The following is a 23,257-nucleotide window of genomic DNA, read 5'->3' on the forward strand; positions in this document are numbered from 1 at the left end:
CAACCATTCAAAAAAATCTGGTTCTCTTCTTCTATCTTTATAGTCCAAACGTTGGTTTCATGTCCCTACAGAAATCTGCATTGCCAGTCTCAACCACCAACCTGGTCTGACATCCCTACTGACAGAAATCTGTATGTGCCAAACTCTTCAACACCTCTTCAGTGTAGTCAGAGACACATACAGGACATGGCCTGCTGCTGGAACATACATTTGGCTTACAGGGAAGATTTGCTGAATTACAAATTTGAGCCTCTACCTGAGAGGCTGAATTCTGCTTTTGTTCTTCCTTATGCATAGCCCGAGCACAAACACAGAAGTCATGTAAGACAGTCTCTAGTTTTTACAAATATTACAGAAATATTATTGTTCTAAGACAAGAGAGGGACACCATGCAAGTGCTCCTTACTTCAAGTTCCTCTCTTTGCTCAGATTAATCTCAATTATAGTGGCCAAATAGATGAATTGCTACAGCACCTCCCAAACACATCACCTAAACATATCAGCCTCCTGCTCTCTTACCTGCTAGAGTTTACAGGAGTGTTGCTCCTCACTTGTTCTCAGGTACAAATCCTACCTGGTGATGAAGAAAGCTGTTTTGCTGAACAAGCTTCTTCCTCATCACTTAAGGATGTTTGATGGTCTTCACACTGAAGTACAAGTCAATCTCTCTGTAAAGAGAAAGGACTGCAGTCCACCCTTCCAAATCTGCTGCAGGACAAATTCTAGGCTGTCATCCCTTACTCATCCACTCAGGGAAGACAATCTCTAGTTTTGAGAGATCCCCTGCCAGCCATAACAACCATTTTACCTGCTTCTTCCCCAGTAGTTCCTTAGCACATCCAGGGATTCAGGACAGAGTAAGGCAGCACTCCCCCCTACTGCCTAAAGCCAGTCTGAAGAAGGTAGGCTTTTCTCATTGCAGTGCATTTGGAGGAGGAATGAATCTCTCTCCAAGGGATTTTCCAAATTCAAGTGATGGCCCAAGGAAACAAAGCAGGAGGGGGATGACAAACAGCAGCTGCACAGAACTAAAAAGAAAGGGTTTTCTCTGCAGTGTGAAGCTTTCTGACCAGTTTAGCAGCTCTTGACAGACACAGCAGTCGAGGTTTCTGCACACTACAAAAACAGGCTTATTATGAGGCCTTTCTAAAGAAACCTCCCATGACCAAAATATCCTGCTGGATGGGCTTCCTCTCCTTCACAACAATTCAGAGCACATGCAGCTGGCTGGAGGTGGAACTGAGGCTGTAAAGACATACCCAAATAGGTGGATAGTGCCTTCCCAGGGCAAGATACACACATTTCAGAGCTGAAGCTTAAGTTTAGGCTTCCGTTACATGGCATAGAATAATTAACTGTGCAGCCTCAAGTATCTCTGTTCTTTGTCCTGCATTGCAAATTCAGTTTTACTCTGTACTTTGGTTGTTACTGCAGATACCAGCTGCAAGGCAGTACCTGCAAAGAACTTGAAGCCTAAGGAGGGAGCTGTTCCAGAGCCAAGTAGCAGTGGGGTTTTTGCTTACTATGCAAGAGATTAAAAACAAAGATCTTGCTGTTCCAGAGCAAGCACTCATTTGCCCTTAACACCTCAGAAAAACTAAGAGGTTAGTACTTAAGTCATCTATGACATTTTAGAAGTTTGTGTCTGAGAGACTGGCACAAAGGTAGATACCTTCTGTCAAGGATGCTTGAACCAATTACTAACAAGTTAAACTGAATGTCACAAAATGTCTCAGGAAGGTTTGGCAAGCCTCAGCAAAGCATTACCATCACAATTCCTACCATTGTAGGAGATTACCACGTTGTAATCTCCTCTGTTAAGGTTACAGAGTGTACTTAAAGCTTTCCCAGGTAACTATTTAGCATTAACAGTACTGGTAGTACACCTCATGAATCATAAGGAAGTGAACACCCCCTCCACAGGTAGAAAAGCTGTTAAGTTTGAGCAAACACTTTTCATCTGATGTTTGCCTGCTTAGTCTCAGGCGTGGTTCTTTCTTCAGCTAGCGCCTGATACCCAGGTCTGCAGCTTCTACATCAACCAAGGCTCTAGCAACAATTTAAGCAACGCAATATAGTATAGAAGCACTTCTACCTTGATGGCAGCTAAGCAAGGATAGGATGTTACGGTAGCATTGTGGAGAAGCTGCCTTTCCCACAAGGAAACCCTATATTCCTCTTTCCCTACAGAAACCAAACCCTGATGAAGTATGAATGAGTAGCACCTCTGGGCTTTGAAGAAACTGAGCTATGTATTCAGTAGGGTTTAATACAAACAGTTCAACTCAGGCAAGGCTACCAATCATGCCTCGGGATTGGAGGAATGCAGAAGCTACCCTAAGACATGATCTAAATATTTTGGACAAAGCTATCCAAATAACCAATCCGCAAGATCTGAGTTCTGTTGTTACACCAGCACGTTCACTTTGTTTGTGTCCTGATTATACCCGCAGCTGCCAAACCTGCACACCACAGCCCATACTTTTGGCAAGGCTGTCACACCAGCACTTAATCAAGCAAGAAAAAGAAAGTGGGGGAAAATGATGGGAAGAATTTATTGACAAAGACGGGGAAGAGGCGCAAGAAGCACTTGCTTTTCGGGGGACATAGCAAAAAAATTCAGTCTCTTATTTCAAGATTGCCTGTTAAGACTCAATTGCCTTCTCAGCCTATACTTGGTTTGAATTTCAACTTCTGCAGTCTGCTAAGAGGCAAGATTGATAAGAGGCCTTCCAGTAAGTGTGTTTGGGGCAAAGACTTCTAGTCAGGTGGTCTTCCACCACCCCCCTCTTTCCCAGGTAGATCCCAATCAGGCAGCAACAGTCAGGCTCCTCTCCCCACTCCAACAGAGTTTTATATGGCATAAGCCATTTTAAGAGCCATAAAGCTACTTAAGCATCCTAAGCCAATCTAGATTCTGTAGCATCAAGCTGATCTTCAAAGTCTTACCAGTTTACAGACAAGTAAAGCCTTTCAGCACCTGATCTGAGGCCTTAAAACTGCATTAAGAGAAAAAGATGCTGTGAAGCAACAGGACAGAAGCCCAAAGACTAAACAAGCCTGAAATTTGTACATTAGTGCTCCTATTTCCACACTATGCTCTTTCCCCTTCCTTTAACAGCAGACACTTCTTTCAGTCCCCCAAGATTTGTGCATGACATGAATGGAGCTGCACAGCCTACAGCAATTCCTGAACAGTACAAGCACAGGCTTCTTCAGCCCTGTTATTAGTGGTCAGCAGAATGTGGCTTAAGGGGTTAAGTATCTGCTGTCTTCTAGCAGGGTACAACTCAACACTATGATATTAATCTCAGTACTTCAGCCTCCCCCACATGCTTTCTCTGGACAAGCTCTTCCTGCTACAACTTCATCATTCAGTACGGTTCTTTGTACAGAAATATCTTCTCCAGCATTTTCTTCAGCCTACGTGCTGCCTTCGTTTACTGTTATTATAACAAACAAAAAAACACCACAAATAACCACCACCTCTTAAAAGACGTATCTCCCTGCAACACAAACACTTCCAAATGTTACAGGTGGGGATTATGAGGTTGCCAGTATTGCTCATCTCTTAAACCAAAGTCTCAGCCCACAGTACTTCAGACAGCTGACGCATGTCTTGGCAAAGGCAGCACTTCTCATCTCTCCTCTCAATCCAATTATAAACTCAGACTAATTTCCTGAGCTCTTGTGAGGGAGTAGATCCACGCTCCAGCATATTCTGTGACTAGACAAGCTGATACTACAGTAAAATACTTAACCCATTCATATCAGACAAAATTCTCTATATTTGCACACATTCACTACTACCTTTTAAGTATTTCAGCATTTAGAAGATTAGGCAGAAATCCCTGATTTATGACAAAGTTGTGTGTCTCAAACAGTGCTCAAAGCAGACACATTTGTCAGCTCCAGCAGTAACACGTAAAAAGCTTCCCAATCTATGGAAAAGGTCCAGGCCAAAGGACAGAGTAGCACCCCTACTACTGATCAGAGTTTGCATTGACTTTGGAGAAGTCAGATCAAACCCTGCAAACACAGAGGAGCACTTCCAAGTGAGATTAACAGAGTCTCTGTCATGTGGATTTTAGAGGAATGTATTAAGTTATTTCAATTCAGCAGCTTATTGCAGTTATTCTGCCATATTCTCCATGGACTCCGATCCCTCAGGCAAGAGACTGACCCTGTCAAAAATGTGAAGAAACAGTAGTGAGCTGCAGCTAGATTATAGTTGGAGAAGATTAGGAAGAAAAAACTGCACTGCAGAAATGGGATTGTTTCAAACAAAGTTTCAGTATGTAACTCACAATGGAATTAAAAGTTTTACTTGAATGACTCTGGAGACTCCCAGCCTCCCTCAGAAGACAAGTCTACTTTTCTGCACTCTTAAAGCAAAACCTCTTAACACACCATCCCAGAGCTTACATCTCCAAAAAGCAGCTCCAGAAAAGTCCACCATCCCCACTCTATGTTGGCAGGTCCCACCATGAGACTGACACTGAGATTTTAAGGACAAAGCAAATTCAATTACGCATTAAACTGAATTACATATTGTGATATCTAAAAATAAAAAACACCCTCTGTAATCTTAGCAGTACCTTAATAATAACAACAAAATCTTCATTGCTTGTGGTACAATGTGGGTAGCTCCCACTATGTAATTACTAAGTTCATGCCTGGATTTGGTATAGCACAGTTCCATCATTTAGTATCAAGGGCAGAAGTACAGAAGCAACCAAGCAGCACACAATTTGATGCAAGCAACAAGGGTTTAGGGCAAATACTTCACAAAATTCATTCTTGAAGATATTCCAAAGCTATGTGGACATGGTTATTGAGGTCGACATGGATATCAAGCACCAGTAGTCTTTAGTACCTTTATTGATGACACAGATCAATAGTAGCATCAACTGCTTGTCCAGCAAGTTTGTAGATAACACAAAGCTAAGCTGTGTAGGTGACAAAACAGGACAAGATGCCATTCAGAAGGACCTGGAGAAACTCGAGAAGTGGGCCCATGAGAACCTCATCAAGTTGAACAGGTCCAAGTGCAAGGTGCTGCACCTGAGTCAGGGCAGTCCCAGATACAAGTACAGGCTGGGAGAAGTCCTTGAGAGCAGCCCTGCAGAGAAGGACTTGGTTGGATAAAAAGCCAGACATGAGCAAAGAGTGCGCATTTACAGCCCAGACAGCCAAATGCATCCTGGGCTGCATTGAAAGCACAGTGACCAGCAGATCAGAGGTGATTCTCCACCTCTACACTGCCCTTGTGAGACACCCCCTAAAGCACTGCATCCAGCTCTGAAGTTCTTGGTGAAGAAGGGCATTGACCTGCTAGAGCTGACCTAGAGAAGGGTAACAAAGATGATCTCTCTATGAGAGATCATACAAAGACAGGCTAAGAAAATTGGGGTTGTTCAGACTGAAGAGGACTCCAGGGAAGCCTCACTGCAGCCTTCCAGTACGTAAAGGGGACTTTTAAAACAGGAAAAACAACTTTTTACACAGGTAGATAGTGGCAGGACAAGGGGGAACAGTTTCAAACAAAAAGAGGAAAATTTTACATTAGACATTAGTAAGAAATTATTTTCTCAGACGGCAGTGAGGCACTGGAGCAGTTTGCCCTGAAGTAATAGAGGCCTCATCCCTGGAAGTGCTTGAGGCCAGGTTGGATGGGCCCTGAGCAGCCTGATCAAGTTAGTGGGTGGCACCCTAGCCCATGCCTGGGGGTTGAACTGATGAGCTCTAAGGTCCCTTCCAACTCAAACCATTCTGTGATATGGTCCTGGGAAACCAGCCCCAGGTGGCCCTGCCCTAACAGAGGGGTTGAACCTCCAGAGGTCCTTCCCATTTCAATCATCATGTGATTAATACAATGGCTGTAGTAAGTCACAGGCTGCTCCTCCAGATTCTCTAAGGATCCTCCAGGGACCTCTCTTCTTCAGGACCACAAGGTGTCCTGGCTTCCTGCCTTAGGGGAGGTCTGTGGCCCACCCTTCATCTTGTGAAGTAGATTTTCCAAAAACCTGCTGACAAAATAAAGTTCCATTTTCTCCCACACTTTCTAAACTGAGATATGGACAGAGACTTTATGGGAGACTTTTCACTTCCACACATCTCCCCATTGTATAGGAGTATTATGACAGCTGACAAGCAAAGCAAAAGCATTTGCAGCAGTAGAGACTACGTTGATTTCTGTTATGAGGCTTCAGGAAAAAGGTAGCTGACAAATTCTGGGACGGGGAAAAAAGTCTCCTGTATTTTCATAAAACGGACAGGCTTATACTTTGCTCACTAAATAAATAAGCAAGCAGGTTTTTGGGCCTGACATGTGACCCCACAGAAGTAGCTCTTGGCAAGTACAAAAGCCATCTACTTCCCCCTGACACCCCTTCTCCAGGAGGGAAGTGAATGCCCCTGCAGCAGGAAGAGTTCACTCTTGTACAGAAAGAAAAAGTTGCAGTAGACAAATGAACTACCAGTGTCACTGAGCTAAAGCTGCCTTTCAGCAGGAGCCTCTCCTCCTTTTACCCTTTATGAATTGTACAGAGCCCAAGGAAACTAGGCTCCAGTTAAGTCTTTGAATTCCCTTCGCAGACTCTTCAATTTCTTTTTCATCTACTCCAGTGCAGTTTCCTTTACTCCTCCAGTAACTCCCTCTAGTGCATGCTTTCCGGTTCCCCTAGCAAAGTTCCTCAGTCCACAAAAAAGCTGACACAAAAGCTTCCAAACACATGTCAGTTCATCTAGAGATGTCAGCTTGCCCTTCAGAAGCACTGGGAGAGTCACTTCTGTGCTCAGGACACAGTAATTTTTAGCACAACCACATAAACCTCCCCAGAATAGAGCACAGTAATCTCCATGTGGGCTTGCACAAAGGACATACACATAACACCAAAAGGAGTGACATTTTCTGGAAGCACTGCTAATTTTACCACACACAAGTTACTGGTTGCATGGTTAAGGTACACTCCTGCTGTAGCCTGGCACCTATTTCAGCTAACCATGATAAAGATCAGCTTTTTGCTTAGCAATAATGGCAAACCACCAGGTTTTTTTCCCTTCTCAGGACTTGACTAAGTATGTTTACGATTTTGATTTGTGCCGTCAAACAAGTTTTATTACATAAAACTTAAAGTACAATTTTATACAAAGACAAGCAATTGCAAGTAGCAAGCTGTATAGAAATCCTGTTATCATTTTTGCTCTTGGCTTGCCTGAGAGCATAGTATGAAATACATATCGGTGAAACTAAAACTCTGCCTAGTCAGCAGCAAAGTACACTAGTACAATAAATTCACAGACATATATGCCCCAGAAACGTCTCAGGTCATAAGAACCTGTTCCCAATCCCCCTTCTTCAACCAGTCAATTCACACCTTTAGAGAAGTTTTGATACAAACCCTTCAGAGAACCAGCCTGTCCATGAGGTACCTAAAAGCTGACAGTAGACACTGAGCCAGTTTTTCCAAGCTTTTTTTCCAAGCTGATAGGCCCATAATGAAGTCAAGTCCTTATTATTCATCTACATTTCTACACTGCAAAGTTTCAGTGCACCCTCCTAAACTTAAGAAAGTAAGACCTAACAAAGCAGTGCTAATGGCACACCACCAGATTGCTTGTATAAAATACTTGTGCAGCAGCTCACTGGGAATCTCTCACTTGAAAACCCAGAATAAGTTGTGTTGTTTTCCCTGCAGCATCGAACAAGACACATTACCTATTCCTTTACAGTCCATCACTTTACCAGTCACCCATTCAACTGTGCAGTGCTTGAAGTGTCCTGTTCCAGATGGTGTGGCTGCTGCTTCCCCATACTGCTAAATTCCACATCCAGCTGGGCAGCACCAATTCCTACAGTGCTTCCAAACTGATTTGGAGCAATAGCTATCACTACTTAAAGGACCTTGGACACATCCTGCCAGGGCTGCAAATTGGACAAACTCAGGACATGGGCTTGAATACTTCTGCACTGCTCTTAATCTCATTTAAGAGATAAGAGGGAGAATCCTGCAACTGTGCATGCAGCAACCAGCAGCAGTTCACTAACAAACCAATTGCACAGACCTGCTTCTTTTTCCTAATACAATGCAGATAATGCATCTACCTTTAAATTATTATGACCACCGAACTTGCCATTACATTAATAAGTACTCTGAGATTTTAGCCAACTTTATGTCCTTGACTGACTTTTAATGCTGCTTGAGCTGAGTAAATCCTGTTAAGAGACATTTGCCTCTACTCCAAGTCACACCAGGACAGTAAATTAAATGAAACTGTTAGCCTAGAGAGATATTGCTGTCACATAAATCAAGTGACAGTCATAAAACATTAATCACTCCAAAAGTTGAAGGTGGCAAAGAAAAGGGTCAAGCATGTTTGTCCAGTGATGATCCACAGAAAGATGTAAAACTTTAAAGGACCTCCAGGTCCTAGAAGACTTGAGCATACCCGCTTCCATCAGATCAGACTTTGGACATGAGATGCTACTTTCTGCTGCTGGGTGACATTACAGGCACCTGTAGTTCCTTTTTAACAACCTATGCAGGTTCAGATTATGAAGGTACTAATGTCTCAAGATCTCAAAGAAATAATATATTTATGCACCATCTAGTTGTGTTCCAGTCCATTCCACACAAAGGAAGTTTTCCAAAATAGCAGCATGCTTAGATAAGCATTCAGGCTCCTCATTTATATTTCTCAGCAAAGTAAATAGAATGAGTTTAACCACTCATTTTACTGAAATATATGATAGTAGACAAAACTGGAAAGACCTATCTAATGAACACAAAATCAGTCAAACATTTTTCCTGATTCTGATGTAGTTGATGTGATAGAAACTACAGGGGGAAGAAAGAAATGCAGGCTTAAAGGACCAAAGTTTGAAGGATATTGAGTTTCATCTCCAAAAGTAGACCAGAAATGAAAGAAAGGAAGGGGAGGGGGTGATTGGGGGTATTTTATATGGGTTTGGTTGTTTGTGAGTTTTTTATGTTGCAATTTGTGGTTAGGGTTTTTTTGGTAAAGAAAGCATGCCTCCACTGATTTTAGTGAGCAGCTATTCCAGAACTGCACTGTTCCACAAGCTGCCTCCTCCCAGTATTTGACCTGGAACAGAACATGAGTACAAACTCCAAAACTTACAACGCTATGTGAAATTTAAGTTTAGCATCACTCTCTATTGCACAAGCTAATCCACCATATAGCTCATTTCACAACTGTAGATGTCAAACAAAAAAATACCTATATTCATTGCCATTCTGAGTACTGATCATGCCCCAGTTTAAGGGGTCCATTGGGTTTAACAGATTAATCAGGTAAACCTTCCAAACTTTATGGTTAAGGACTGCTCTAACTTGTATGCAGCTTATTGTTACATCAGGTTTGGCACATCACAGCTTGGCCATCAGCACAAAAAACCACCCAGAATAACTCAGACCTTAAACAGCTATGAATAATGCAATCCACCATTTTTCATTCTGGTAAAAACTTGACCAGGATATTGAAGAAGTGGAAGTTGAAACACTGCATTGCATATTGCTAATCCTCAGTTGTCAATCTACAAGTGTGCCCTGTAGCAGGGAGCCATGATACAGCATTATTACTAAGAAGCCATCACATCCCTCAGAAATGCTGCTGGCACCACCTTGCATGAAGGGCAAACAAGGCCTCTCCAGTAATACTACCTTGGAACAGGAAGACTAGAGAAGTTATTTTACTTGACACTTGCTCTATCCTTAATTTATTATTTTCCCTTCTAAAAATATTAAAGTCTTCTTAGCTCCTCTTGACAAAACACAGAGGTCTTGCTTTGACTTTTGTATCCCTCTTCTCATGTTTTCACTTTTTGCTTTTGAATAGGAAAATACTCATTGGGGATGGGAGAGAAGTATGTTTCTGGGATTTGCCAAGGTAAAGTTTGGTCTTGAACTGTATATAAGAAACAGAAGCACACTAAAGACTTTACATATCAGTGTGCTAAAACAGCATTAAAGAAGTCTGTACATTCACTGCAGCAAAGCTCTCCCTTTTGCCATTTACCCCAAAAACATTTCCTCACCTTTTCATCTCTATCCTGAGTACTGAAATACTCGATACATCACTGCTGATTCCATTGACACTCAAGTTTTTTTCCTTCTTATACAATCTCCAAAAATCTGTCATGCTAAAAAACCTGCCCAGTGACAGGCACAGAAGCCAATCGAAACTACTCAGCTTCAAAGCATCAACTCCAACAGGTTTCACTTGCTACTGTTCAGAAATGTGCAGAAACTAATTCTCCCTGCTCACCGCTGCTCATGAACCATAGTACTCATGTTCATCTGCAATTCACACACAAAGGTAGCAAAGCAGGATGCCCCAAATACCTTTAAGGGTGGCATAAGTTTCCCACTTAAAGACTTGGTCAGTATCTGTGTTTTACCATAGAATGGTTTGGGTCGGAAGGGAGATCCGGTTCCCCTGCCAGGGACATTTTAAACTAGATCAGGTTGCTCAGAGCCCTGTCCAGTGTTTCCACTGGACCTTTCAAAGTCCAGTGGCCACCAAAAAACCTCCAATAATTTTGAGGAATCAAGCATCCACCACCTGTCTGGGCAACCTGCACCAGTGATTCACCACCCTCATCGTAAAAAGTTTCGCTATATCTAGTCTGAAGCTACCCTCCTTCAGCTTAAAAGCATTACCCTTTGTCCTGTCACAACAGGTGCTGCTAAAAAGTCTGTCACTCTCTTTCCCATAAGCCTCCTTTAACTACTGAAAGGCTGCAATAAGATTTCCCTGGAGCCTTCTTCAGGCATAACAAGCTCATGTCTCTCAGCCTTTCTTCATACAATAGGTGTTCCATCCCTCCAATGATTTTCATGGCCCTCTTTTGAACCTGCTTCAATACGTCCAAGTATTTCCTGTTCTAGGGGATCACAGAACTGGACACAATACTCCAGGTGGGATCTCATGAGATCCAAGAAGAGGGGCAGAATCACCTCCCTTGACCAGATGGCCACTGCTGCTTTTGATGAGGCCCAGGATGTGTCATGGCTTTCTGGGCTGCAAGTGCACACTGTTGACTCATGTCCAGCTTTTCATACACCAGCACCAGCCTAAGTCCCTCTCTGCAGGGCTGCTCTCATTCCCTTCATTCCCCAGCCTGTACTGATACTGCAGGTTGCCTTAACCCGGAATAATTTATGGGAACAAATTACACACTTAAGAGTGTGAACAACTTGCAGCTCAGAAGTTGGTGTTTTAAGCAACGCACCCAAAGGGGAGCATTAGGCAGAAGGCTCACCTACCATTCCAGCTGTGCTCTGAGAGCACCAACTGCCTTCCCTGCAGGATTGCTGGACTGTTAAAACCAAGTCCTCAAAACCACATTTGAACCTGAAGGATCCTCATCCATACACCAGCAAAACCATAAAACTCCTACTTCTTTACAGAAGTGCTCTGTCTGTTGTCCAAACAACAATGGGCAGTTAGTGCAGCCTAGCACACAGTGGCCATGTCCTGCAATACATGCAGCACCTCTCTGACACTTGTTACATGCCTGGTAAGCTGCTGGCTTTTTCCTCCTTTGATATTAAACATAATTAAACAAGTTTATATTAAATGTCAGCACTGGTTGCTGGAACTGAATAATCAAAAATGCATTTGCAGCACACTGATTTCTTTGGAAAAAGTCAACTGTTGGAGACACTGCAGTCCAAAACAGAATTCTTCCCCCTACAATAATCAGAGATTCCTCCAGAAAGTCAAAAACTAAGTTGACTGAGTATTTAAAGATTAACCTGAAGGGCAGGAAAGCAGGATTTGTTTGCACCTAAAAATCAAGACCATATTCAAAAAGAGATAGTCAGCCACTGCATTTTACTTTTCTGAAGAAGTGTACTACTGCCTACTTAGTGTCCACACTAGTTCTGCTATGTGTTCTGCTAAGTGTTAATGAGATATACAAAGCTCAAGCAGCAGTTCACAAAGTACAGACAGGTGTCTCAGCATTTACTGGAAGTGCACCAAGAAATTCAAATGTGTTTTAGAGAAGGCTAGTATTTAAGACTGATTGATATAAACAGTTATTTAAATGGTAGCAGCAGTTGTTTAGTCTTTCATCAGTTTTCAGGCAAGGAAGTTTAGAGTGTGTGTCTAAAACACATCTTTACTGGATTAAGGACTGCTTTATTGGAGAAAATAATGTTTCAGTGTCTTCCCCTCCTACCAAATTACTTAAATCATATGACAGCAGCACACAGATAGAAGTGCAGTAGAGTTTTTGGCAGTTAAACTACATAAACAACAACCTCTATGACACACAGGATCCCCCCAACACATCCTAATCTGGGTTTGGGATGTGTCCCCCAGCCTAAGCTTGGGGCTGAGGTCCCCACACACCCTGGACCAAGAGCTGGTGGAAAAAGATAGGGATCCAGCCATGGCTTGAGCCCTGGAAGAAGTAGGAAGCCAGAGCCACAGTGTGCTCAGTCTTGTTCAACAAGATCAGGGTTGAACACCTGCTTGGCAAACAGCAGCAGAACACGAGTTTGCCATTTCAGACAATGGCAAGCTGGGCTTGTGACCTTCTTCAGATATCCAGACATCCCTTTGGGGTCCTCTGCAAGAAATTCTGTTCCCTGTTCCTTCAAGCACAGCAGTCTCTCAGTGTCTCTCTGAGACAGTGTCCATCTGAACACAGCAGGTGGACCCATCCCTTTCTTGAGGGCCCGTACCTGACATATTTGGGATACCAGAGCTGCACAGCACCTCTAGAGTTTGCCCAGGCAACAGACAAAAAGGCTTGTCACAACTCAGAGCACAAGAAGGTAAAATATACCTGCCATGCAGGCACCAAAGCAATCCTTAAGAGAAAGACATGATTTCAGGTCTTTTCTTTTACTCAAGAACAAGCTCCCTGTAAAAGAAAAAAAAGCAGTTTTGGAGCACAACACTTGCAAGTAGCCTGCTGAGAAGACTAAACAGAGCATGAATGGTACTTTTAAGAGCTCACAGTTCCAAGCAAAGCACACTGCAGTAAAACAGCCTGTTTTCCTTCTGCCAAGACAGTGACATCTGGCAAAAGGAAAGTCAATATTTAAATCAGGCTCTATTCCCACTCCATGCCTAGGCTGGTACTACTTCTGATGCTCTTCATCCCTGAATGTACGTCAGCTGCTCAGCAAAGCCCCTTCAGGGACTGCCTGGCGCAGATTTTTTTTGGTGCTATGGAAACAGCCTGCACAGTGCTGTGTGATCCACTCACACACACCGAGGCCTGTGTGTGGGCAGGCACAGAACTAATGTATGCCAGCAGGAATCAAAGCACTCTGAGCAGTCAGCAGGTTAAAAACAATGATTGATCTGGGGGCTTTCTGGTCTGCCTTCAGCCTGCTTCTCAAGACTCCTCAGGTGCAGGCAAAACACTTTTGAGATGTGCTGAAGGGATTTCTCTTCTGCATAACAATATAAACACTGAAGGTGTAGTCCAGCCAGTGGGAGCTGTGCCCATTTCATAACCCCAACCCTTCTTTTGAGTAGGAAGTACTGGTTTCTACTTAAAGGACAGCTTCTTTAAAGATGCTTATAGACAAGTCCTTGTGTAGCTCCATTCCTGAGAACATGTGAGGAAAAGCAAGGGACACATCAAGACTCTGATGTACTCCTGCAGGGACTAGTGTATCAGAAGATGCCAATTCAGTGAAATGGCCTTCTTCAAAGGCAGCCTGTCCTGGCAGCAGCTGCAAATGTCCACTACTATATATTATTCCCAGGGACTGGATTGCTGTAGAACACTGCAATGAACATCAGAGATGACTCGAGTAGAAGCATAAGGGGAGTTTCCTTCAAATTCTGCTGTCCTGATCAAATTAATCAAGACTTTCTGATGTTATGATGTGATACACATTCAGGCAGAGAACAGACAAAGAGAGATGAGTAGGATCATTTCTTGCTCATCTTGGGATCCCTGCTGTAGTTTAATTTAAATACTTTAGGCAAAAAGTAAACAATGCAAAACAGACACAAGCAACATCCCCAATGCTCACAACTGAAACACTTTGGCCAGCTTTGCCAGGCTAAGGAGCAGTTAAAAAAATATTACTTACAAAGCTTTGTTTTCAAACTTTTTGAGGTTTTTCTCATGAACTAACATCACTGCCACACATGGGCTCCAGTCCTAGAAAAATACAGGAGGAGCACCTGTCTGAAAACACCAACTCCAGCCTCCCTTTGCACATCTTTTCATCTCTTTCTGGAGGTTCCATTTCCCTCTAGCTGCTAGACAAGGGAAAGCAAAACAGGAAAAATATCTGCTGTTCTGCCTCTGCTTGCCTAACCCACCACCCCCAGCAAGCTGCAGATGCTCCCCAGCCTCTGTTACTCCACAGTACAACACTGCCATTGCTAGTGACAGGACATAAGCTTCAGGGCAAGCTTGCAAGTCCCCAGGACTAGAGACTTGTCAGGCTCGCTCTGCCTCTACCCTCCTTAATTTGCCTGCAGCTTTGTTTTACTTGGTGTGTCTCAGAGTAGAGACACAGAATGTGAGAATACAGGCACAGTACAAGTAAGAGAGCCCAGGGGTGACACTGGAGATACCATGGCTATAAGAAAGTCATCAGTCACCAGTGGAGATGTGCAGCTGGACAAAACTATTTTAGAGATAACAGAGAGCAAAGGAACAATATCTAGCAAATATAAAAGGCACTTTATATAATAGATTTGGATGAAACATGGAGCTTGCAAAGCCATGAAAGAAACAGCAAATGTTTATAAAGCAAACAGAACAATTCCAGTGGATCCTACAGTGAGGAAGAAACCACCACCATCCTATTCCTCTCAGAAAAGGAGTCACAATATGACAACTTGCTCTAATACCCCTGCCATTATCAAAATGATACTACCAGCCTCAGAAGCCAGGGGAAGGATGAGTAAACCACCGAGAAAAAGGTGCAGAAACTAAGTATGTATGTTAGCTTTATTATTACAAAGATTTCATCTGCATAATAGTCTTTGTCTAAACAAATTCTTGAATTAGATTGTTAAGATTTAAATTACACTAACAATAAACAGGTTTTCTTCCCATGTACACACGAAGTGTGCTTCCTCTTTTCCTATAAAGTTTTTAAGCACAACACACATTTGTTGTTCTGCTGGGAGGCTACAAGCAGGGGAGGGGCAGTTCAGAAGCCTGTCACTCCAAACTACATGTGTCACAGCACACAGCAGTTCCTATATACCTCAGTTCTGCAAAAAAGGGAACATCCCTTGGCTTGGCCAAGGCAGCATTTGCTGGGCCACTCCACTGTCAGTCAGCATCCAAGGTCACTTACTGCTCTGTTCTCACACTCTAGAACAGAGACATCAGCTTGCAAAACAGGAAGACTGCCTCTTTCAGCCACAGCATTCACACCATAGCAGTAGTGCTGGTTTCTCTCTAGATACCATCAGTCCACCCCTTTCTGCTCAGGAGCAAGTAACAGTACAATGAGCATTTTTCCACACACCAGCATTTACTGGCAGCCAGAGCCATGCTGCTCCCCCTACCCCACCCAGGGACTAGTGGCTGCAGACTCCTGCAGCTGACTGCCACCACTTGTACTTGCACTGGCAGAAAATCCACACAGACATCTACGGCTCTGCCAGAAATAAGTGTTTTCATAGCAGGGCAAGGGTACTCCAGACCAGTTAGCCTGACTCATGGTATCACCCTGCCAAACGGCCAAAGCCAACACACAGCTGTATATTCTTTCATTTCTGCTCCCTTAACCAGAGGCAAAGGAGGAAGACAAGCAAGAGGAAATGACAGAATTGACACTGAACCTTCAGGAGAGATCCAGATTAGAAAGTTCTGGGTAGCTGGTCTGTTACTGCAGCCCTTTTCAAAAGAGACGGCTTGCAGCAGAAAGCCTGTCCTCCAATACAAGGTTTTTGAGTGACAGTTCCCAATCACTGGCGAACACACCCAAATATGAGCAATTTTGGAGATACTCTCCACCTTTAACAGGAGAGAAAGCTGTCCCTCTGGAGACTTACATGTAAGCTGACACAGACTGACAGTGTTGGCTGAACAAGAGCATTTCAATTTAGTGCTTAATCTCACTTAATGCTTGCTTTCCCTTTCAGTCACCCTTTGTTTGACATTTTTCTGCTTACTCATTGCATGATATTAAAAGAACAAGGGTAAACACCTCCCTTCCTCCATATAGCAAATCTCAAATCAGAATTGCCCATATTATTACGAAGACTCTAGTGGAGGCAACAGTGGGATCGTAATTCTTCTACCTGGAAGCAAGCATCTCATAAAAGCACAACAACCACACACCCATCAGTGCCTGCTGCACAGGGCTCAGGAAACAATACTGCTGTTCTCTCCTATTAAATTAAGAAGAAGGAGTTTGGGTTATTTTGTTTTGAAAATTGGTCAAGAAATATTTGCTTTCAAGAACACTCCCTGCACTGTATCTGCTGCCATGGAAACATCACTTTTTGAAGAGATACAGCACATATCCTCCCTTACCTGCAGCAATGTCCAGCACCCTCAGGAATCAGCAATCCACAAACAACTCACTGATTTTTCATGGCAAATCTAGTTCCTTGTTTTCCTGCAAGAATTCTCTGTACTGGCTGAGGGACTTACTGCCAATAAAAGCTGCCAGGACATCTTCCTGTTAAAGGAGCAAACAGTTGTGAAGAAAGAGGACAAAGCCTTCCCAGCTTTTACAACACTCAGGTCAGCAAAAGCAGATTTTGGGATGTCCTTACCCAGCAGGGTCAGTGCATGGCAGAAAGCATCAGAAGCCCCAACACCCACTTCCTTTATCACCCAGCTCCTCCTCGGACTATACTGACATCTGACATCAGCTCACAAAACAGAAGTTGTTAGTCAAAGAGTGCTGTATGCAGCGGCTGTAGAAGACAAGGGGGAAAAATGTATATACAAGATAGACAGGAGCATGAATAGAGATACGAATGACATAAAAATGAATAAAGATAACATTCCCAAGGCAGAGTAGTACAGTATGTGGTAACTGACAGCCCCTGCAGATGGAAGGGGCTGTGCTCTGTAGCTCCAGGCACAGTTCATAGCAGCTCAACAGCACTCGTACCCAGGCCAGGAGAGGTGTTAACATATGGCAACCAACTTTCAGCCATGAAAACCAGCTGTTCCCACTTTACTCACGAAGCATCCAGACCAAGCAGAGCAAGGAGCTTGTGCAGCCTCCACCAGTACATTCTTAAACCAAAGCCAAGTTGCAGTGCTTTATATTAGCCCAGAAATGTCAGCCTGAGCCTCCAAGACCTCCCATTGCTTTGGTGGGCATTCACAGTGGGAGAAAGAGAGAACCTGTGCACTGCTTCAAAGTGTGGGAAACTGGAACAAAAAGGAATTGCATCAGTTTCTTGTTGCATTTTAAAAGCCCTGAGCAATTACAGTTTGGCTTCATTGGAGGATCAAAGGACACAGATCCTTAGCTAAGTTTTCCCTGCACCAAAAGGTCTGAGAGTAGACCTTACTCTGCCTGGGTGAAGGACTGTATTGACTGCTTGGGACAGCATTCATCGCAGGGAACAGGGAAAAAGTTTCACGCATACCACAGTCAACAGATTCTTTCCACAGTTGGAGCACTGGGCTGGCCCCCTACTCCATATACTACTGAAGTGGGTGTGAGTATGAATGAAGAGTTCAAGTTACCCTTCAATGCTCAAGCATTGCAGAAGGCAGGAACAGCTGACACTGCTCCAGCCTCCAGCTGCCCACGCAACAGCTGTGCATCAGCTGCTCCAGCATCCCTCCAACACAGCACAGTGATCCCCCACATTTCTGTACCTCATTCATGCACTGCCTGAGAGAGGAGGTCAGCAATGACATCAAATAACTATCTAATGCCAACCCACCAAGTTAGAACCCTCAGCCTGAGTCAGAACAAGATTTTCCCCACCAATACAGTTTTTGATGCAAAAGAAATGAAAGCTTGGTGCTGTTCAAGGCACATACTCATCTAAGTCTTCTGATATTGCTATCATCTTCAAGTCACTGTTACAGACAGCTCAGTGAAATCACTCTTCCCTTGCAGTTCCAGCAACTGTCCACTTGTATTTACTTACAAGTGTTTGACTTCAAAATTGCACATTAAGTGAAAAAAATAAATAAATTGTACCTGCAGTACTGCAAGTATGAAGTGATAAGAAAACAAATAAAGCAGTAGGAAAAGGTGCAGCTTTGTCCAATGGGACAATGGGGGAAATCTTGTCCTACTAGCAACAACAGCAACAAGTTCTTTTGGCACAAAAAAATAAATATTAAAGCATTGAAATATTTAAGTCCATTCTGTCAGCTCCAAAAGTGCAAGTCAAGGCTTCAGGAAAAGAAAGGCTTACATAGCCTCTCAAGAAATCACATGTAGTGTTTTGGGACTCCTTTAAGTACCACAAAAGCCTTAGATTTTGAAAGACAGCAGGTTACATAAATGAAGTGTTGCCGAAGCATAAGAGGAACCCCTGAACACAACATTGAAGATGGATCATTACAGATAACTGTGCTGTGGTGCATGTGCTTGTGAGACTGCTCAGTGCACAATCTCCTCATTCAGAACACTCCTTCCACTGTAGCTTCATCCTTATTTTTCCACTGGTAAACTGTACCAGCACTAACAGTAACAGTGCCAAGTCAGAAAGAGACTTTTTGCAAGCAAAATTAGGTGTGGTTGTAGTTTGGTTGTTTTTGGAGGCTTTTTTGTGAGGGGAGTAGGGAGGAAGAGTGGACAGCAGCACCTTTGTGAAAGCACAACTGCAGTTATTAATCTATTCAGCAACTAAGTCCATACAGTGAATAAGATTTTTGTTCATGACAAGTTAAAGCAAAGTAACAGAATAAGGGACTCTTCATCTCATGATAATATTACATCCATTTTGCTTGAGCTGACACTACTGCTTTGGTGGCTGTAATCACAGAGCAAGAGGCTCTGAGTGCTTGGAGCCCGGTTTCCAGAGCTGTTGGAGTACATCACGAATCACACTGAGCCATGCAGCCAGTCCAAGTATCCCTTCACTGAAAACAAAGACATTTCAAGTGAGAAGTTGCTCAGTGATTCTGATGCTGCTGGTGGTAGGCTAGGAACAACTTTTTAAGCACTGCTACCAAACCTGACTGCTCAAGAGAGAGGAGATACTTAAGCACATCCTATACCTGGAGTGTTAGCCTTGTTTAGTCTGGCTGCAGTCTTAACCATAACCTAGATTTTCTTCCTACCTCCTAACTACTGCTATCTGGGAAAGCTGTCACCGTAACAACAAAGCGTGCAACCTCTGACTTACAATTTTAAACAAATTAATTTCTGGTTAGAAGAGGCAATCCAGAATGTTTAAGCTGGACCCAGAGACAAGACATGGCAGTCTGAACTTTAACCACCTACGTTGGCTCTAGTGAGTAATAATATTGTATCATCAAGCAATTTCCAATGCAAGCACTCCAGCTTGCCAAGAAAGGCGGTCTTTGAAGTCTAATTGACAGGGTATTAGAAGCCTTTAAGTAACTGGCACAGGAGTGTTGACTAGTCTAGATTTTCCCACTGTACTTGCAGATTTCCACCTCACCACAAAGAGAAAACAGCATAATTACTCCAAAAAGAAGGCAGAGGAAGAAGGTGTTACACCATGTATGCTCTGTAACAGTCCCTTACGTCATACTAGGTACACTATTCTGATAAACATCCTGAGGTGCAATACCTTATTTGTACGAAGCAATTTATAACACGAATGAGTACAACAGCGAAATAAGCCTCTAGTAAGTGTCAGGACTGTCACTAAAGTTTTTCAAAAAATCACGTTATTTTACTCTCCTTTCCCATCAGATGTTGTTCTAGATCCTGAAGATGCAATAAGGACCTTTGCCTTTTTTATAGGAGAGCCTCAAGAACTTTGGGACACATGTTGAAATCAGGTTTAATGCTCCTGCAACTGGAATTAAAATTCTGAATGAACTGACAGTTGTGCTATTTTCTGGCACAGTTCTGTTTGTAGGTACCCAAGAATAGGGCTTGGGGGTTGTTGTTTTTTCCTTTTTTTGCATTTGTTTTTTGGGTTTTGTTTATTTGGTTTATTTTTAATTTATATTGAAGATTGACACAGGACTTCAAAATGGTTGAAGGAACCTCCCTGAGGCGATTCAGCCCCTCACCAGATTACTTTCTGATCACGCAGAGATAACCTGACTTTTTCTTTAAGTACAGAGAAACTCAGAAGGTATTGTTAATTGTACAAGTGTACTACACAATCCTCAAAACACTTATTGGGAGCAAGTCGAGGCTGGCACCCGGACCAGCTCACCTGGCAGAGCACAGAGCTTGACCGTGGCAGAGTAAGGGGTACATTCCCAGCAGCTTGTGCACCTCCAGCATCCCAGCCGCCACAAGTGCACACTTTCTGCCATCCCGAGCATGCCAAGCAGGAAAACCCTGAATGAAATCAGCCCAAGGGCCCAGACACTGAGCTGGGCCAAGCAGCTCTGCCAGCTTACTGCAGGTAACTTAGTGATCCCAGCCTGCCCTGCCTCGTCTAGAGGAAAGCAGCTGGCATGTAGTTCAGTACCACACCATATGAAAGGCTCCAACTGATTCATGAATGGGTTGGATAAATGTAATACCCCACATCTGTAGGATAAGCTTATACAGCAAGAAAACGTGCTTTGCCTCCATTCAGGTCAGTTTTCATCAGGGCACCAACTACTCACTTAGGCAAGCAGTTCCAAAGTTTTTGGGTTTCGATAAACCAGGAAGTTTTAGGAAGTGTGATGCAGCCACGGCAGCCAAGATAAGTCTTCCCAGGCAAAATGCACACCAGTGAAGCACCACCGAGCCACAAAGGCGCCAGCCCTGCTGTCGCTCAGGGGCAGAGAGGCAGCTGCTCAAACGGGGCTCCCGGCTGTGGAGGAACCCCGGGCTGGAAAGAATTAAAGGGGAACAAACCCTGCGAACTGCGTTGGTCAATCAAGAGTTGCACACTCGCAAAATGGAAGAGCTTTACTTTTACCGCAGGGTGAAAGTAGAAAGTTTATTCTGCCCGCGAAGCGCCGCGGGAAGGCCGGGATGCGCTGCCGGTGCATCCGCGGCTGGGGGCCCCGGCAGCCGCCCCGAGCTCCGCCGCCCGGCCCCGGTTCCGCATTTCCCGAGCCGACGGGCGGCGCAGCCTTGCCCAGGCCGCGGGCAGCCCCTTCCGCACCGGCCCGGACCGCAGCGCTGCCCGGCCCGGCAGGGCTGGGCTGGGCTGGGCAGGGCAGGGCAGGTCCGAGCCGAGCAGCGAAGGGCTGCGAGAGCCACCGCCGTCCCCGCCGCGCCAGCGCCGCCACCCGCCCGGGGCGCAGCGGCAGCGCCCACCCCCGCCCTACCTTGGTCTCTCGGGGGCTCCATGGCGGCCCCGCGCCCGTCCCGGTGCCCGACCCCGTGCCCGTCGCGGCTGCCCCGGTTCGGCTCTGCTCGGCTCGGCTCGACGCCCGCCCCCGCCGGCGCCTGGGTGGCAGCCGAGGCACCGCCCGTGCCCGCGGGGCGGGGCCGCCGCCCGTCACTCAGCGGCGCGGCCCGCCCAGGTGAGCGAGCACCGCCCGCCCCCCGCAGGTGAGCGCGGCACGGCACGACATGGCACGCACAGGTGAGCTGAGCCCGAGCCTGCCCCTCGGTCAGACCCTCGCCGGCTGTATCCTGGCTCTCGGGCAGCGTCCGGCTCTGCAGCGCTGCTGGACCTCGGCTTGTGCTGGCTGGCACCGCGTGGCACCGGCTCGGTGCGGAGCGGCACAACCAACCGGTGCCCGCAGCTGGTGCGACGGGCAGGAGGAAGCTACCGCCGAAGAGATCCAGTTCACAGAATCAGTTAGGTTGGATAAGATCTCTGAGGTCATCGAGTCCAACCTATGACCAAACACCAGCTTGTCAACTAGACCATAGCACTAAGTGCCAAATACAATCTTTGCTTAAACACCTCCAGGGACGGTGACTTCACCACCTCCCTGGGCAGCCTCTTCCCACGTGTAATCCCGCTTTCAGAGAAAAAGTTCTTCCTAATGTCCAGTCTAAACCACCCGAGCATAACCTAAGACTGTCCCTCTTGCCCTGTTGCTAATTGCCTTGGACAAGAGGCAGTTTTCCGCCTGGCTACAACCTCTTTTCAGGTAGTTGTAGAAAGTGATCAGATCCCCCCTGAGCCTCCCTTTCTCCAGGCTAAACAACCCCAGCTTCCTCAGCCATTCCTCACGTGGCTTGTGCTCCAGACCCTTCACCAGCTTTTGTCCTTCTCTCGACACAGCACAGCACCTTTGTGCAGCTGTGGAATCTTCTTTCTATTTGTTTATCAAAATATATCCACCCACATAAATTTGCTGTATTAGAGAAGTTAAATGTGATTTTATTCTCACTTTAGAGATTGCCCTGCAAGACTCACTAGCATTTACACCAGGCAAGCTGGTGGTTGTGGCTGCTTTAAAGAGACTTCAGCAGCTGAAGAGAAAACCAACTGTTCTAGCTGCAATCACATCTCTTTCTAATAAAATATCATTAGGTGCAGAGAAGTTTTCATGATGCACTTTGACCGGCAGGCTGCCTTACCAAGAATATTAAGCTCCAATTAGATCTTTGCTTCACCCTTTTCAAACCCCTGGCCTTGACATCTATGGATTTGATTGTTTGAAAATATCAATGTTTGTGCAGAATGAGCGGCAAGGCCTCCATGGCAGGGCTGTGTGAATAGCCAAATTGTCCCCAGCGTTCAGCATGCACAGTCACATGCTAAAGCAGAGCACAATAGAGAGTCACGAGGTGCCAACTCAGAATGTCCTTGCTTTGGATAACAAACAGCGGCAGCAAATCCAGGTAGTTTTTGATCCACAAGGCAGCTGAGGAATGTGAGCTTTTGCTAGGGAAAAGGAAAGTATGTTTATATTCTACAATATGCATAGTTGAAGTAGCAGGTTGTTAGAGTGCTGCCATGAAAAGAGGAAGTCAATCAGAATATACCCTGCACGTTTATATTTTTTCCCAAATTTATGAATCTCAACACAAATTCATCCCACATATCTCAGGTATGTTTCATGACTGTTTCAAAAAATAAATTCAAATAGATATTTGAGAGGCTACATCTGCTTCTATTAAAAAAAGAGGGTTTTTTCCCCCCAGAGTACTCCACTTGGGGTCCCAAGCTTTCCCACTAACCAGCTGATACATGATACATTATTTGTAATCACAGTGGAAGAATATCAGTAGCAATAAAATTTTCCCTCCTTTGC

At 44.6% G+C, this 23,257-nt stretch overlaps 1 protein-coding gene across 1 annotated transcript in view; it reads right to left on the minus strand.

The window, feature by feature from the left end:
• The window catches only part of TPD52 (tumor protein D52), a 120,496-nt gene extending 98,735 nt beyond the window's left edge, over positions 1-21,761 (minus strand). The window contains exon 1 of the mRNA XM_058832606.1: positions 21,371-21,761. Within this exon, the coding sequence (XP_058688589.1) occupies positions 21,371-21,392 (22 nt within the window). The 5' untranslated portion in view covers positions 21,393-21,761. The remainder of the gene's footprint in view (positions 1-21,370) is intronic.
• Positions 21,762-23,257: the final 1,496 nt, after the last annotated feature.

The sequence above is a fragment of the Poecile atricapillus genome, chromosome 2, assembly GCF_030490865.1.
Source record: "Poecile atricapillus isolate bPoeAtr1 chromosome 2, bPoeAtr1.hap1, whole genome shotgun sequence".
Classification (NCBI taxonomy): domain Eukaryota; kingdom Metazoa; phylum Chordata; class Aves; order Passeriformes; family Paridae; genus Poecile; species Poecile atricapillus.